General features: G+C 39.7%; 1 protein-coding gene across 5 annotated transcripts in view; it reads left to right on the top strand.

The window, feature by feature from the left end:
* Positions 1-16,640, top strand: part of UXS1 (UDP-glucuronate decarboxylase 1) — a 62,700-nt gene that overhangs the window by 44,676 nt on the left and 1,384 nt on the right. For all 5 annotated transcript variants that reach the window (XM_052773763.1, XM_052773762.1, XM_052773765.1 and 2 more), the window contains 5 exons: positions 7,146-7,265; positions 9,684-9,727; positions 10,917-10,977; positions 12,442-12,499; positions 15,010-15,113. In XM_052773763.1, coding sequence (XP_052629723.1) covers positions 7,146-7,265; positions 9,684-9,727; positions 10,917-10,977; positions 12,442-12,499; positions 15,010-15,113 — 387 coding nt within the window. The remainder of the gene's footprint in view (positions 1-7,145; positions 7,266-9,683; positions 9,728-10,916; positions 10,978-12,441; positions 12,500-15,009; positions 15,114-16,640) is intronic.

The raw sequence follows: 16,640 nt of genomic DNA, 5'->3' as shown, positions 1-16,640 counted from the left end.
TTCTTCATCCTTTTTTTCATATCAACTGCAAGCTTCAGTGGTAGCAAATGGGCTTAGTTGTACATGATGTGATGTGATAGTTTTGAAATCGCCTTAGAATAGCTTAGATCTTCCAATTCAGAATTCCACTGGATGCCTTTCTAAGCATATAGGAGTGAATTGAGTTATCATAATCAAATATTAAGTGTAACTTTCGGACAAGTGTTATGCTCTGCATTATAGAGTATTCTACAACCAGGACTGTGAAGACTCGAGGTGCCAAAAATAATAGGTAACAGAAGAAAGGAAAGACATGTTAGAGGTGAAGTTTATTATATTAATGTGAGAGAATAACACATGCAAACTGACGTTGAAATTTGTTAAATATAGAAGTGCATTGCAGTTGCAACACGAGGGTGATTTTCTGGTTTATATTGAGTTGTAATTTCCCCCTAATCTTTAATTCACAAATTGAGTTGGTTTCAGTAATCTTTAATTCACAAATTGAGTTGGTTTCAGTAATCATAAAAAGCCTTGATGTAAAATGTAGGGGTAATGAAAACCGTTGATTGAATTGCAACTGAAAAGGCATTGGATAGTGAATAACCAGGTAGTTACTGAGTAATCAGAAAACAAATAACTATGTTGAATTAAAGCAGCTTGCTTTAATGTCTTTTGGGAGTTCATCCTGTATTCTCTAATTATTGCTCGTTGTTTTCTTTCCTTGATATTCATTATAGATTATTTTTAAGCATGCAGCATTCTCTTTTGGTGTTGTCACATGAAGTTTGCTAGCAATTTGCTTAAGAAAAGGTGCAGAATTGATGTATTTTGTGGAAGAATGGAACTGAGTTGTTTGTGGTTCTGACGGCACAGGGGGAGAAGCAGCAGCATTGCATTTCCTCAGGGCCATAGTCAAAAGCCCAGACACAGATGGTGGTTACTGTTGGATGTGTGCCAGGCTAAAGCTAAATTGTAGTGATAAGACCTATCATGGATCCTTTTAGCTTTTCGAAGCCATGCAGAGGAGTTTCATGTCCAGGAATATTAGTGAGGCGAAGGTTGGAGAGGGGAGTCTGTAAGATGCTACAGGCAGTCAGCCACCTTGGGCGCTGCCCGTAAGGTCAAGTTGAGATGCTGCAGCCCCTCTCACTGCTGACTGAGAGGGCATTGACACCCCTGAAGCGCAGGTGTCAGCACCACAACTAGTGTCCCATCTGAGTTGTTATATACCAAGTCAGTGAAATTCAGAAAGAAAATAAAAAATCGTCCACAATTCATTTCCTCTGCAAAGTCTGAGAGGTCACACAGTCACAGTTATATTAACGTTCTCAATAAATGTGGCAGTTCCATTGAAAATTTCAAGTACTGTTTGCTGTTCGTCACTTTTATCTTCTTGATTAACTGGCTCCACTTCCAAAGAGGAAGCAGTGCTGCTTTCAACCATTGTAACTGCATGGTTCACAAATAGGCTTGTACGCTTTGGAAAAGAGAAACCGCAGATAAAAATGTTTCCCCATAGTTCAATAAAGTTAAGTCCTGCAAACTAATAATTTAGAGATTAAATAATGCTAAGCTTTTGAAACTGTCTTGTTCCAGTTACCCTCATACAACCCTTCTGATAGTCCTGCTATTTTCTAAAACCTTCATTTCTCAGCCCTATTGGTTTAATGGATCTGCACATTTTCTAGTGAGGAGTTAGAGCTGTCTGTAATAATTTCTTTTTGCCATGTAGGAACTCTGCACATGAACCAAACATTGTGTTTGGTCCTATACAAATGCAGAAGTGGCATATAGTTTTCCAAAGCTATCTGTTGCTTACGTTCAGTTGGAGGAAGTGAGGTGAAAAGGGGAGGAGGACGCTGAAGTAACTGAGGCAGTATTATAAAAATGCAACCTGTTGTTTCACTGGGTCATTAGTAATAGGACCCCCTCTGTAAGTGGAGAGTTTCATTAAGTATCTATTTCTAAATCCTGTTGTTTTTTCTGAGTTGTTAGAACTTCCTAATACAAACGTAGTATGGATATGATAGGAGGCACTTTTTTCTCTCAGTGGAGCAATGCTTTTTCCAAATTATATGAAAATAAAGCAGGAAAAAACTGTCAGGTCTTCTGGCCTGTATTCAGACACAATGGTTTTGCTAATGCTCTATCTTTACTGTTTCTACGTGCTCTGTGCTGTTAACAATTGCAAAATAACCTTGTACCATAGACAAGGTTAGAAGACTGTATTGCAATGATTATCAAAGCCGTGGACTAAACAAATGCAGGCAGTTTCCTAAGAAAAGTCTGAATACTTTCCGTAGTCTCTGTGCTCTAGTTTTTTGTTCTTTTATTTTCTTTCCTTGCTGTGCTGTAAGAAATGCCACCTTCTGATTTCCCTCAGGTAATTGGAGAACTTCTTTGGTTTTGATATTGCTGCACTGTTGTGTAAATTGAATTTTGAAGTCATCAAGACTTCAGACTTTTTTTGGAGGTTGATTCACTTCAATAAGTTCAGTCAGTGTTTGAATAAGAATATATCTATAGCAGCATGCGCCTTTTGATGCAAGGTGTGTTTTGTTTCTGATATTCTTTTCAATTTGTTATACTTCTTATTTTTGGCTATAAGATGCATCCTCCTCACACAGCCACCAGTGCTCTAAAAGCACTGGTAAAGCATTTTCTTTTACTTGTTACACTAATTCATGAGTATAACTCTGAACTCTCTGTTATGCAGATGACTAAAATTAAATTGTTTGGAGTATATGTTGTTGTTTGTTTGCATGTATTCCTGACCCTTACTGGAAACTGATACCGCTCTCATTCACTGGGTATTAGTGCACTGGTTATATTATCTGCTGCCTTATGCTCAGAAGCCATGTTGTGCAGTAAAATAGTAAAAAGCCCTGTCTGAAGGGAGTATCCTAGTAATTCAGGTATAGATGCACTTAAGTGGGTACACGTCCCTTCCCAATGGCAATGTCTCCTGTCAAAGTGTTGGTGGAACAGGCCGGTGGCTGTTTGCACTGGCCTTGTAGAGTATGCACAAGAGGTATGCAAGCTGAGGCAAGTGCTAGAAATAGGACATACTTTTAGGAGGGAGGTATAAATAATGGTGTGAAGAGACCTCGAAGAGAAGTTGCAGCTTCTCTAGTCTGGGAAGTGTTGAACTAGAAGCATGGTAACGTTTCAACCATAAGATAAGACTATTGGGGGTATGCCTTGGTTGTGTTCAGGGAGCTGCATTATGCCAAAAGTAGAGTCAGATGATTGTGATTGTGCTTCCTAGCTTGTTTAGGAGCTTTACTGTTCATGAAATTCAGATCTCAGCATCACTATTTTTGCAAAACGGTTTTAAAAAGCTGTTAGTAATCAGGAGTTAATCTCATTTTGCTAATACAGTAGCCAGTGCATACATATAAAATACCTTGGACCAAGCCTTAGTGTAGAGTATTGTAGCTTAAACACGTCACAGATGGATCTTGGTGAATGCCATGCTAGTAATTCTGCTGTGATTACAATTCAGGGCTTTGGGAACAAAATTTTGAGAGTTAGTTAATGATCTCTGAAACACATGGGAAAGAATATGAATCAGTGAGAAAGTGACTAATAAAGCAAGCAATGCAGGCAATAATCTTAATAATTTTAGCTGAAACATTGATAAACACTTGTATCAGGTCACAGTGATATCCATGCAACTGTCTCGGTTTTCCCTGGCAGATTTTTTTAATCCAGTTTTCTGCTGGAGAGCAGACAATTGCAGCTTTCCCTTTCCTGATTTTGTATGCAGGAAGGTCTAATTCATGCTTGCTGTTCAGATATATCCACAGACTTCACAAAGAAGGAAGTGTTAATTAGTAAGAGAAGCTTGCCTGATATCCTTATGAATTATAGCCACAGCATATGTTCAAGCTGTTTCAGTTAAAAGAACCTCTTGACATTTGAGTTGTATTCTGTATTGATCTATTTTCTGAGACAGTCAACACAAGGAGATATATTTTCTTAAAAGGCTTATAAAATTAAAATATGTCCTTTTAAATTAAGGTGTTGTTATAGCATCCTTGATATCTTGATACTTTCTGGAGCAGAGATCTCTAGAACTAAGTGGCAAAGACTCATGCTGAAGACCATGGACAAGTTTGTTTTGCAGGGGAGACTGCGTAACTAATGCTACGTTTTGACTGACAGCTATAGAATAAGCTGAGTATTTCTTCAGAGGAGGTATCTCTGTAAGCCATAACAATCTTTCTTGCATCTTTCCTGTCTTCCCTCTCCACCTGTACGGGCATGATGTCTGTGAACGTGGTAAATAATAGAGTGAGCTAAAGTGTTTTTATAGCCCACAATGCTGCATTTTATTAGCTTGCTCCCAGGCTCTTTTTTGGATTGCTCAAGGAACTTTCTCTCTGATTAATCTGCTATAGGAAGGCATAGTCTTAAACTGTGAGGAAAGAAGCCAGTTGACCACGTTTGATCTCAGGGTCAAGGATTAGTCTCAAGCTCTCTTTTGTTTAGCAGTGTAAATGTGGGCCAAAGAAGTTTTTCTCCATTCTCTAGGATATAATAAAATATTGTATGTGACTTACTGCCACAAATCTGGAGAATTAATTGGCTTTGCTAGTGGGAATATGGTGGAGGTAGTCATAATTAACATGTTGTTGATATTCAGAGTAACAGGACATAGGTAAGAGTGTACCATAAGTGTTCATAGGCAGTTAATATAAAAAGGAGTGGAGTTATCAACATGAAAAAAGATCACTTCAAAGGAGACATCCGTGAAATAGTGAAAGGAAACTTAGGACAATTTTTAAGTTAGTGGCTCCAAAATCTCTTTGTCTTTGGAAGAGTTTCTTTTAAGATGATAAATCCCAGTTTTACAGGCACAAATGATTTTTTCAAAGCAGTAGGCTGCAGAGAAAAGCTTTGCTAGATGATGCTATAAATAAAAAGTTACTCATTTTAAAAGACAACATTACAGTGAGGGGAGGGAAATAAATAGAAGGGAAAAGAAATACTGGATTCACTGTGGCTATGAGTAAGTGCCTATAGAGAATGTGTTGCTTTTCTTTTCTAGATCCCTTGCTAGTTTCCAACCAATACTGGAAAACAAGGCTGCTGCTGTAGCTTGTGCAGTATGAGAGAGGCTTTTTGGTCAGCATTGTTTAATGAGTTATTTTTGTCTAGAGTACTGGCTTCCAAGTGCCTCATTTTCTGTACTTGTTATTAATGGCAATATCTGGAAAGCCCACATGAAATACAACCCCCCCCGAAGGAGTCAGTGTCCTTTTTAAGGTAGAGTGCTGGGCAAAACGAAAGAACGAGCAATGCTGTCAGAGTATGTATTTCCAGAAACAATGAAGGCATTGGGAATGGCTCTGCAATATGCTGCTTGGAAGTATGTTTGACATTATACACTGCCATGCTTTTTTAGCTAATAGGAAATAAAGAATATGTTCCCAGCTGATGTGTTTTGTGTGGGAAGGGGCTTCTACTCTTTCCAGGGTCTCTCAGCAGGGCCAAGTGGATGTTGTGAGGTTATTTTTTTGGCTCTGTTGTGGATGCAAGCTTGTTATGTGACAAAGACCCAAGACTGTAGCTTTTCCTATGGCACAGCAGTTACGTCCCTGGTTACTGTTAGTTTACAGTTTAGTTGCAAATATAACTATAATCATGGCGAGTGAAACCTTACCTGCGGTTAAACAGAACTGGATGTTGTTTGGCCTTTTCCATACTAGGAAGTGTTGGGCTTCACCTATAGTACTTGATGTTTCCCATTTCTCAACACCAAGTAATAGCTAAAGTGTTAAATGTACCTTTTGCCTCTCTCACTCTCTCATCTGTAAAAAGCTAATGCTATTGCTTTCACAAAACTTTGAGGATTCATCTTTTTATGAATCACTTAGAGACCCAAGAGAGAAGATCAGATTTTCCTGCAAGTTTCTCTTGTACATGAGCTACACTTTTTTCCAATAAAAATGTTTCCAGGTCTCTCCTGAGTGAAGTGTGTGAGCTGCAGCCTTCAGCCACAGATGTGCCAACAACACATATCTTCCACACGCTTGTCTTCCAAGAAAATGGCAAGCATTGGTTTAAGCCTTAGTAAAAGGCATTGAAAATACAAGATGTTCTGTGTATCCTCTGAAGGAATAACTGAATGTTTGCAACTCCAGAACATTGTGGTTGTGACTTCAGTTGCTTCAGTTGAATCAGCAGCACAAAGTTTGCTTCACATGGGAAGTTTTTCCTGTGACTGATACAAGGATGGCTTTTTCTGGGAGAGGGGAGGACCAGGGAGTATGAGGATGCACAGGCCTGGGCTGAAGTTGACATCTTCCTCCCTGCCTTGTGGCTATCACTCTCACGTGGTAGCATCTATCTGTTTACAGCATACCACACTGCTCTGAACTCATCAGGAGCCAAGTGCATGCTTCAGCTCACAAAGGCCAAACATCTTTCTTGTAGGCTTTATCATGAACTGTGGCTTGTCCAGATGAGTAAGTGTCAATAACCAGAAAATACCTAGAGAGAGATTACTTCAGTCTGCAGTCTCCCAGTGTTAAAATGTTTTGTCCCGACAATTTCCAATTTCACATATTTGTTGCATTTTGCTTTGAAGATTTGCAAAATATCCTGCAGAAAGGACTTCTGGGAATGATAGAAATGTTTCTTGGAAAAAACTAAGCCTAATAAGTTGCTGGGAGCTAAGAAACATTTTGGCTGTGGTTACAAAGCCACTTTATAGCACTCATAAAGCTACTTACCTGAAGTGTTCAACTTTTCTAATAGTTGGAAATGCTACCTTGGTACTGTATCTGGTGATTGGGAGGCTTCACTTACGGGCAAAAAATGAAGGTAAGTCCCAGGTGAAATAAGTTGTTGCTGGAAACCTTAAAGTTTTTGTTGGAAGAAAATGCACGTGCTGAAATCATCAGCTGTCCTAGCACTGATTTTGAATTTGCATTACAACTGAGAGCTAGTATAAATTACCTTGCTGTATGCACTACTACAGTTTCCAGTAGTGTTGAGGAGAGGTTAGAAGTACTTCACGGTGAGAAAACAATGCTTGTTAAAGCTGTAAGAGGGATTCTTAAGAAAGCTTTTGGGCAAGGGAGAGTTAGTTTGCACTTTCAGGAAGAAAGACACTCCTATTAAGGTAGTAACAATTCTTTTTTCTTTGCCTACAGGAAGGAGTTGAAGTGAGGGTTGCCAGAATATTCAATACTTTTGGTCCTCGAATGCATATGAATGATGGTAGAGTTGTCAGTAATTTTATCCTACAAGCTCTCCAGGGAGAACCACTAACAGTAAGTAATGACCTCTCAGTGTTGCGAAGAACCGTTTGTCTCTATGCCCTCTCCTCATGTGCTATGAAAGAGGATGGAATTTAGAAAATACTGAGGTTTCTTCCCCAACACTAAAAATCTAGTCTTTCAGTATATCAGGTACAAAAGTATAGAACTATATACCCAAAGATGTGCTCTGTGGATGGTATCAGTGTTCCTTTCCCAGAGAGAAACAAGGCTACCAGTTCTATCTGAGAAAGTATTTTATTCATTCTGAACTTGAATCTCTGTCTGTTACAACTCTTCTATGGGGACCTGGCGTTGACACGGCTTACAGAATCATGTTTTGGTACTTATTGCTGTTGAGGAACTTTCTCTGAACCATTTTTAGAAGTTAGGCATCTAAATGTCTTTTTGCAAGCTTGGAGATCAGCCTAAATTTTCCATGTATAACGTAACATTAAAGGCCTTCAGGCTATGCCGCATATTAGTAAATAAAGCCATCCAGGACTTCTTTTTGTTACCATTGACAAACTGGTTGGCATGACCCACATCTATACAGCTAAATTTTCCTGCTGAAATAAGTTGCCCCAACCAGACTGTTTGCTGTGAATGGTCCGTGGCTCTTGATAATGCTTAAGCAATGTCACAACATGGTGTGGGAGAGCAAGAGCTGGCACAGGCCAATACTCTGCCAAAGATGCTGTTGGTAATTCAGCAATACAGACAGTGCCTCACCTGTGCCCAACATCACTGCTCTGCGGGGAGGAACTGTCTGACATTGAAAATTACTGAATATGAGAAAAGAACTAAGGGGTGAGTTGTTTAGCTGACCAGGTCAAATAAAATGAATTATCAGCAATAAGCAGTAGTTGAGACCAAAAAAACATTTCACCCTTGCATCATCACAGAATTTGGCTCACAGGAATACCAAGTGTTGACCTCTTTAGAAACTGAATGTATTCAATCTCTTCAGTCAAAGTAGTTTTTCAAATGGTGTAAATAATCTCTTGAGGAAACAATGTCTTTAATTTCAAGAAATTATAGCATACGACCATTGTTGCTTTGTATTATCGTAAAGGAAGGGTTTATTAAGAGAAATTGGGAGGTATTGAGAGAAACCAGGAGGAGGAAACTACATTGTATTTTCCAGCCACTGCCTGCACATAGGAAAGGTAGCCACACGGATGACTTTGCAGAAATCATGGCCAAATGCCTTTGTTCTGTAAAACTTATCCCACAAGCTAAAAGAAAACAAGCAGGATGCTCTATATACATACATCAAATCTGCTTCCTGATTGCTTTGGGAGTCCATCAGGCTGTCAGTGTGCTCTCCTGGTGCATTCCTCTCGGAATCAGTTACTGGGTAAACTCTTAAACCACTGATCTTAACCAATGCCTACTGAAATGTGAACTCTTCTGGTTCCAAATTGGCCTCAGAGAGCAGCAGGCTTACCAAGTGACACATGACAGCATGTATACCGATTGTATTGTCTTTCCTGTCCCCTGGGAAAACAAACATGCTTTCTATTCTGCCCTTCCAAAAAGCTTTTCTGTCATAGCAGGTTGATGGTAAGATGTGTGGGTCCCCAGTTAAACTGTAGTGTTTTCACCACTTAAATATGCCTACTGATAGCTTTCAGAATTTAAGTATTCATGTTCTAGGCACTTTAGTACTGCACGCAATAAAACTGTGAAAAAAATGTTATCTGTTACCATTATGTATACTTTAATGTCTGTTTGAACTTAAAACAACTTGCTTGCTCCAAAGTGCCAGCACACACAACCTCAAAAAACTTCTTCTTTTTGCCCTTCTAAGATTTAGTACAAATCTGTACAGGTGACTCTGCGAGTCATATCCTCTAGAAATTCTACCTCCATTTCCCCAGATAGTAATATTTAGAGCTACATGATTCTTTTTTTTTTTTGGTGCTCATTACTTTATACACTTGCAGTGATATTTTTCTTGACAATTTTTTTAGAGACCACTAACTTTTGGTGGTCTCTTTGAAGTTGGCTGTTGTTAATGAGCGAACAAAAATTACTCGTCGTAACCACATCTTAGTAGTCTGAGGTTTGCTTTAAATATTTGGTGCTCTTTTCTGGCTGAGTACATGCTGCAGCCTCTTTCAGCGTTCCAGGAGAGGACAAATCATCACTCTGTCCTACATCCCCAAGAATGTTTCCTACATGCAGAGTCTGGATAACAAAATGCCTAAGGATATGTTTACTGGAGACACGTCCAAGAGGAAGAAGACCTTCAGAGAACTGATCCTTTGCCAAAGGTTCTGCAAGCACATCTTTTTCTATTCCTGTAACATTGAGCTTGTGTCTCAGGTGTTTTTTCCTTGGGATGTTTTTCTAGAATGGTGAGAAGATAATTGAGCTCAAGAGGACTTTTATATGTATGTAACTTTTCTAATTTTCATCTGGTTTTAGGTCTATGGACCTGGAACTCAGACGAGAGCTTTCCAGTATGTCAGGTAAGCCTTGTTTGTACTGTCTGATATTTACTTCACTTGGCCAACTTTGTATGCATGTGCATTTTAGTCCAAGAAATTATGTTCATTCTTAGTCCAGCTTTACTTCCAGAAGGGAGACACTGAAGTTTTTTAAAGTACCGAGGAATAAAACGTTAGTCGGTTTAGAACTTTAAATTGAAATATTAATGTGTTCTTTCCTTCAAGGAACAGCAAGTAAGGGGTAGGTAAGTTTTTAACGCCGAGCAGTTTGTCCCTCCTTGCGTTTTAATGCAATGCTGCCACCTCGTGTCTTTGGGGTGCTGTGGTCAGCGTGTCTGCTGTACACATGCCCGTGTCCCCTTCTGGGCGAAGGAACCGGTTGAGGGGGTATTGCTGTAGCTCATATTTGCAGTATAAGCAATGCCAGCAGGTACTTTCACTACAAAAAAGTGAATCTGTTCCTCAGAATCTTTTGTTCTGTCGTGCTAGCTAAACTTCTGTGCCAGGCTTCTGGGTTGTTTTAATCATTCTGTGCCTAGAAACGTTCTTTCTCTCTGCTGAAAGTAATAATAGCAGGGATAGAAGCTATGGAAACCCCATCAGTTCAAAATAGCCACTCCTTTCCTGATTATGAAACATAATGAAAGAGAGCTGCTAAATTTGTTGCCGATAATCCAAAATAACTTTGGATTATTTTGCTGGGGGGAGGTAGCACCAAAATACTGAGTTTTAACAAACTTGATTTAAGAATTTCTGAAAGCGAGAATACAATTCAAACAACAAACTGCAAAGCAAGTGGTGGTCTTCTGCCTCTGTATTACAGCTTACTCTATTCTGTTTGAAATGTGTTGGAAATGGGCCTCTAAATATGCTTGGGTACTGGAGGGAAGAGGAAGTATTAATTGTTTTTTAGTAACTTTATTTTTTTTATATTCTTTCATATGCTCAGGTGAACTATAGCCAGTGTATCCCAAAGATAATCACCCTTTCAAACTAACTTCCAGTTCAGTAGATCTTACAATAGGGACTGTGGAACAAACAGCTAAGAAAACATGCACCCATTGAAGTATACACCATAAATCTGATTTCAGCATTCCTCAGCTGCCTGGTCTGCTTCATAGGAGCTCTGAGGAGGCAGCTCTCTTTTTAGACAAAAATAATATTTATAGGGAAGTGGAAATTGCCTCAATCTGTTCTTCCTTTTTTATAGTGATCTTGTGAATGGGTTGGTGGCGTTGATGAACAGCAATGTCAGCAGTCCTGTCAACTTGGTGAGTATGAGAGTTCCACCCTACTGTGTTTACTGTGCAGTGGCCAATATCACCTCTGTTTTCCACTTCATCACTGCTGCTGATTTGTAGAAGAAATAAATGGAGCAAAAAAGCTCTTTCCATTATGAATAATGTATTCTTCCATGTTTTTCCTTTATAAATAAGAAGATTAAGTCCCTAGATGTTGAGATCTTGTTGTGCCAAGAACAGGATAAATTTTCTAGAGTTTTTCATTTGTTTTAGTAAAAAGATTTATGTAATTAAAATATGGAAAAACCCGATCAAAATACGAGCGGGGAGGGGACACGACAGTGGACACGGGACACACACAAAATACACTAAGGAAATGATTGAAGTCTGGGTTTAATGAAAAAAAGCACTGAAGGAATACTTAGCTCCAAATAATTAGAAATCACTTCATACTAGCCTTGATTAGAGGAAAATGGGATAGTATTTGATGGTATAATTTTCTAATATTGATTAAGGCTGCTTAGAACTTAACTTTCTTATAAGATTTTTTGTTCTGTCCCATTTGTTGTCACCTTACTCTCAGCAGTGGATATAAGACTAGAAAAAGGATTGTGTATGCCAGGTCATTTCTGTGTACACCAACTTTTGCCAAATCAGATATTCAACTCTGTGGGGCAATTGTTCACTAGATTGTCCTTTTTTACTGTGGCCATGAATTCATTTTTATGTTTCTATCCAAATGCTTATATTTTTAAACCCCATCGCATGTTCTGTCCCAGAAAACTCAGTGTTTAAATCTATATGTACCTAAGTGTTCAGCTTTAGGTCAAACAAGATGTAGTAAAGAACAGTTTTGCAACAAGGAAAGCTAGGAATAAAGGGAATTAAGTCTGATGAAGGTGAGTTAATGCTAACAGGAAGCTTTCAGCATTTTGTCCTGAAATGTTCATCAGGAGTTCATGTGCAAATTGGTTATAAAAAAAGTTAAGAAAAGGAATATTGTATAGGAAAGCAAATAGCCCTTACACATATTGACATGTAAGCTGTAGTAAATATGGAAGCAATTGCTTGCAGCTAAATTAGTTTGGTTTCCTAACTTCGGATGAACTGAGAATTTAGCATACTTCTTCATTTACATCATTTGTCCTCAACTCAGCAAAGTCCTTGAATCCAGATTTCAAACTGATGATGTGGTTTTGTGGGCTGCTGAGTGGCATATGCCTTTACTGTGATTGAGGTGCATTTGCCCATTGTTTACAGACTGATTATTTTTGGGCACCCCCTACATACATTGAATTACCAAGGCAAATGTAATGCAGGGCAACTTTTCTAATGAGTAGAGCTTGTCAAAGTTACATTTTTTTCATCAAAGTAGGAGTAAGGCATAATGTGTGGATTTATCAGAATTTAACATGACCCTGTTAGAATTGTCTCATGTCAGAAAGCTAGCATGTTGTAAGGTGTTATTGTAATGAATATCCCTTCTATTTCTAGGGAAACCCAGAAGAGCACACTATCCTAGAATTTGCCCAGTTAATTAAAAAACTTGTTGGTGAGTTTGATAAGTAATTCTTAGTAAAGCTTATGAAGTACTTACTGTCATTAGATGATTATTACTTGATTAGTGTGTGTAATATACGGATAATTTAATTGGTCTTTGGATTTCTTAGTAACTTTATCAAAGGCATTTAATTGTATCCTGATCCTATAATTAAATATTAATAAGATAATCCAAATACTCTCAATTGTATGTAAAATATTGCATGAACAGTAGATTGAATACATACTTTCTGTGTATCTGTGCAATCTATATCCATTATTTTGTATAACACATGCATTTTTTAGCTTTGTTTTGGCACAAGGACAATACATAAATGAAATGTAAAACACATGAATGAAAATGTCTTGCATAACATCTTAGCTGAAATACAGATACTTCAGCAAGGTGATTCTTCACAATTACGCAGGCTGTTCTCCTTCACCTACGATTAGAAACCTCATGCTGTGGTGACAGTCTTTCTCTACTTTTCACTGATCTACCAGTGATGCTTGCAAGGGCTGTCAGCACCTCCCTTGTATGTGGATGGGAAGAAAACACTGTGGCTTTCTCTGCATTCTTGCTCTGATACCTGTAGCAAATCAGAGCTCTCAAGAATGGAAGCGAAGGGCTGTGCTTAGTCTTCTAGTGTGGCTTCCTAATGATATGAAACATACTGATGCCACTAGCCAGGGTTTTTAGTCTGTGGATTCCAGAAGTGCTTCTGAGGGATCTGAAAAAGACAAGTTCAAACATACAGTACCGAAGTACGTACATGATGCATGTAATGTTTCTAATAGGAGACTATCCCCTCTGGAAAACTTCTGTGAATCCACAGATCAAGGAGGGAAATTGAAAATCACAGCACCAAACCCATCAGGCACATAGAGTAATTGTTACCTCCATATGTCTGTCTGTTCACAAACAACTTGATCTGTTTCAGTCTGCCCAGAGAGGCAGTTTAGTTCTACATCCATAAAATCCCACAGGAACATGGCATGTAAACTACTTTCTAGATTTGGTTAGAGAAATTGTCCTGTTTCTGTGTATTGTCATGAGGAAGGGCAAGTAGTAGGTTGGCTATTTAAATCGGACTGGAGAGTAGGGGCAAAGAGGAGAGAAGAAACTCCTTTTACAATGCAAAAGGGCTAACAATCACAGAGTGGTTGAGGTTGGAAGGGACCTCTGGAGGTCATTTGGTCCAACCCTTCTGCTCAAGCAGGGCCACCTACAGCTGGCAGTGGCCCAGGACCATGTCCAGACAGCTTTTGAGTATCTCCAAGGCTGGAGACTCCACAGCCTCACTGGGCAACCTGTGCCAGTGCTGGGTCACCCTCCCAGTAAAATAGCATTTCCTGATGTTCAGAGGGAACCTGCTGTGTTTCAGGTTGTGCCCACAGTCTCTGGTCCTGTCACTGGGCACCACTGAAAAGAGCCTGGCTCTGTCTTCTTTGTACCCTCCCTTCAGGTATTTACACACATGGATAAGATTCCCCCTGAGCCTTCTCTTCTCCAGGCTAAACAGTCCCAGGTCTTTCAGCATCTCCTCATAGGAGAGATGCTCCAGTCCCTTCATCATCTCCATGGCCCTTTTTTGGAGTCTCTCGAGTACGTCCATGTCTTTCTCGTACTGGGGAGCCCAGAGCTGGACCCAGCTCTCCAGATGTATCTCACCAGTGCTGAGTAGAGGGGAAAGATCACCTCCCTTGACCTGCTGGCAGCACTCCTCCTAATGCAGCCCAGGATACCATTAGCCTTCTTTGTGGCAAGGGCACATTGCTGGCTCATGTTCAACTTGGTGTCCACCATGACACCCAGGTCCTTTCCTGCCAAGCTGCTTTCCAGCTGGTTGGCCCCCAGCCTGTACTGGTGCCTGGGGTTGTTCCTCCCCAGGTGCAGGACTTTGCATTTCTCCTTGTTGAACTTCATGAGGTTCCCATCAGCCCTTTTCTCCAGTCTCCTTTTTCGAGGTCCCTCGGGTGGGGTTTGGGTATGTGTATCAGCCCTCTGGTGTATCAGCAACTCGGTATTGACCCCTGGGGTACACCACTAGTTACCAGCTTCCAACTAGACTTTGTGCCGCTGATCATCACCCTCTGGGCCCAGCTGTGCAACCAGTTTAAAATCCACCTCACTGTCTGCTCATCCAGTCCACAGTAAGGATGTTAAGGGAGACAGTGTCAAAAGCCTCACTGAAATCAAGGTGGATGATATCCACTGCCCTGCCCTTGCCTACTGAAGCAGTCATTTCATCATACAAGGTTATTAAACTGGTCAAGCATAACTTCCTTTTTGTGAATTCATGCTGAAATCTTTGTGAAATGCTTTGTGAATCCGTGCTGCTGTGAGACAGCTGGTTCACCCAGCTGTTGCACGCAGTGCAGCTGTGTCTGTGGAAAGTATTTCCATGGTAGAATTACGAAGCAGAAAGCTGCAGAAAGACCTGATGCTCCAATAGGTAGGAAAGATGTAAATGCAAAGCATAGTGAATTGCGGATGATAATGCACAGTCTCTTGTTTTACAGGCAGTGGGAGTGAAATCCAGTTTCTCTCAGAAGCACAGGATGACCCTCAGAAACGAAAACCTGACATCAGAAAAGCCAAGTTATTGCTTGGCTGGGAACCTGTGGTATGTACAACTGTATTACTGTTGTTGTGTGCAGAAACACAGGGAGGCAGAGGGGTATGAGGGAGGACTTACATACATGATAACAATACATTTAAGTTATCAGAATATCTGCTTAACACAGTCTCCAGGACAGTTGTTTAAAAGGCTGTCTCTTGCATGTTGCCCTAGCTCACGATTCAAGAACTGCTGGGTAAGATTGTATGACCTGTGCCATGCAGAAGAGCAGATTAGCATTAGCATTTGTAATAGACTTAAGTAGAAAAAAACATTGTTAAGATAGACATCTTAACTTTTTCACATGCGTATTATGAAGTGTCTACCTTTCTGTAAGCCTGGTGAATCCTTTGAAATGTGTGGTACATAGTTCTGGGAGCTAATGAGTTTGCTGTTGTTGCTGCAATCCTTATTCCTCTTTAGTTGTAGTAACATGCATTATGGAAGAAGAAAATTGCTTTTATTTAATTAAAATATTTTTAGAAACATCTTTGGAGTAAGACTATTTTTAAGATTATCTGTAACACCATTGTAGTCAAAAAGTTTGTTTGGATTGATAGGGAGAAATACAAGCACCAGAAAAATGTTCTGGGTTTTAGAGTTTGTTTAAAGGTAAGTATGTGAAACTCAGGCAAAACAGAAGCTAGTCAGAGAGAAATTATACTTTTTAAATTCTGGTGGACTGAAGTAAACCAGAATAAGAAACCCTTATTTTGGACTACAGGTATTACACGGTGGAGATGTTCAGGGCTTGTTCTGTGTGTTGATAAACTTGAAACATACTCAGGGTTAGTCTAACATCTCACCACCCACAATAATGTCTGTCCAACTCTAAAGGTTAGTTATCAGCCGTCTGAGGTGATGTCAAGATTGTGGTTGTTCTGCACAGCTAATATGCAAGAAATGCAAAATGCCTGTGGTTGCTGGTTTTTTCCTTTCTCAACCTTTTTGGTGAAGTTAGCTGTGTATAACCATGCATAGCTGATAAGAGCTGATTTGTTTGGGGAGGTAAGGTCTACTTAATCCCCAGAAGGGGCATGACTTTTTTAGCCAGCTCCCCATTCTAGCTAGTACAGTGGTTTGTAGGCTTCTTTAGATTTGCAGACAAAAATCTTTGCAGGAAACATGTGAAACCTGTCTAGTAAATGTAAGCCTGTTGATAGAAAAAGGTCGCTCCGGACCCTTCTGAAAGAATTCACAGAGGCACCCGCTATTAATAGACTGTGCCTGAAAGCACAAGGATGATGGCAAGTGTTACAATCACAAAAGGTTTAAAATATTTAACTCGTACTTTTGACCTTCTGTGTTTGGCCCAGTCAGTTACAAAACTTACTCTGAAGTAGCAGTACAGTGTTGGTACATTAAGGCAAGTAGGTTTGGGTTTTTTTCCTGCTATTTTATCCTCCTGTATCAATGATGGTATCAGGAAGCATGTCAGAGCATATGGCTCCTGAGAAAAGTGGGTAGTATTTCTGTTGTTCCTGTCTACAAATCGTAGTGTTTAAATACAGGCATAGAATATGAAGAATTACA

Source organism: Harpia harpyja, chromosome 22 (assembly GCF_026419915.1).
Source record: "Harpia harpyja isolate bHarHar1 chromosome 22, bHarHar1 primary haplotype, whole genome shotgun sequence".
NCBI lineage: Eukaryota > Metazoa > Chordata > Aves > Accipitriformes > Accipitridae > Harpia > Harpia harpyja.
This window is presented reverse-complemented; position numbering and strand designations above follow the sequence as displayed.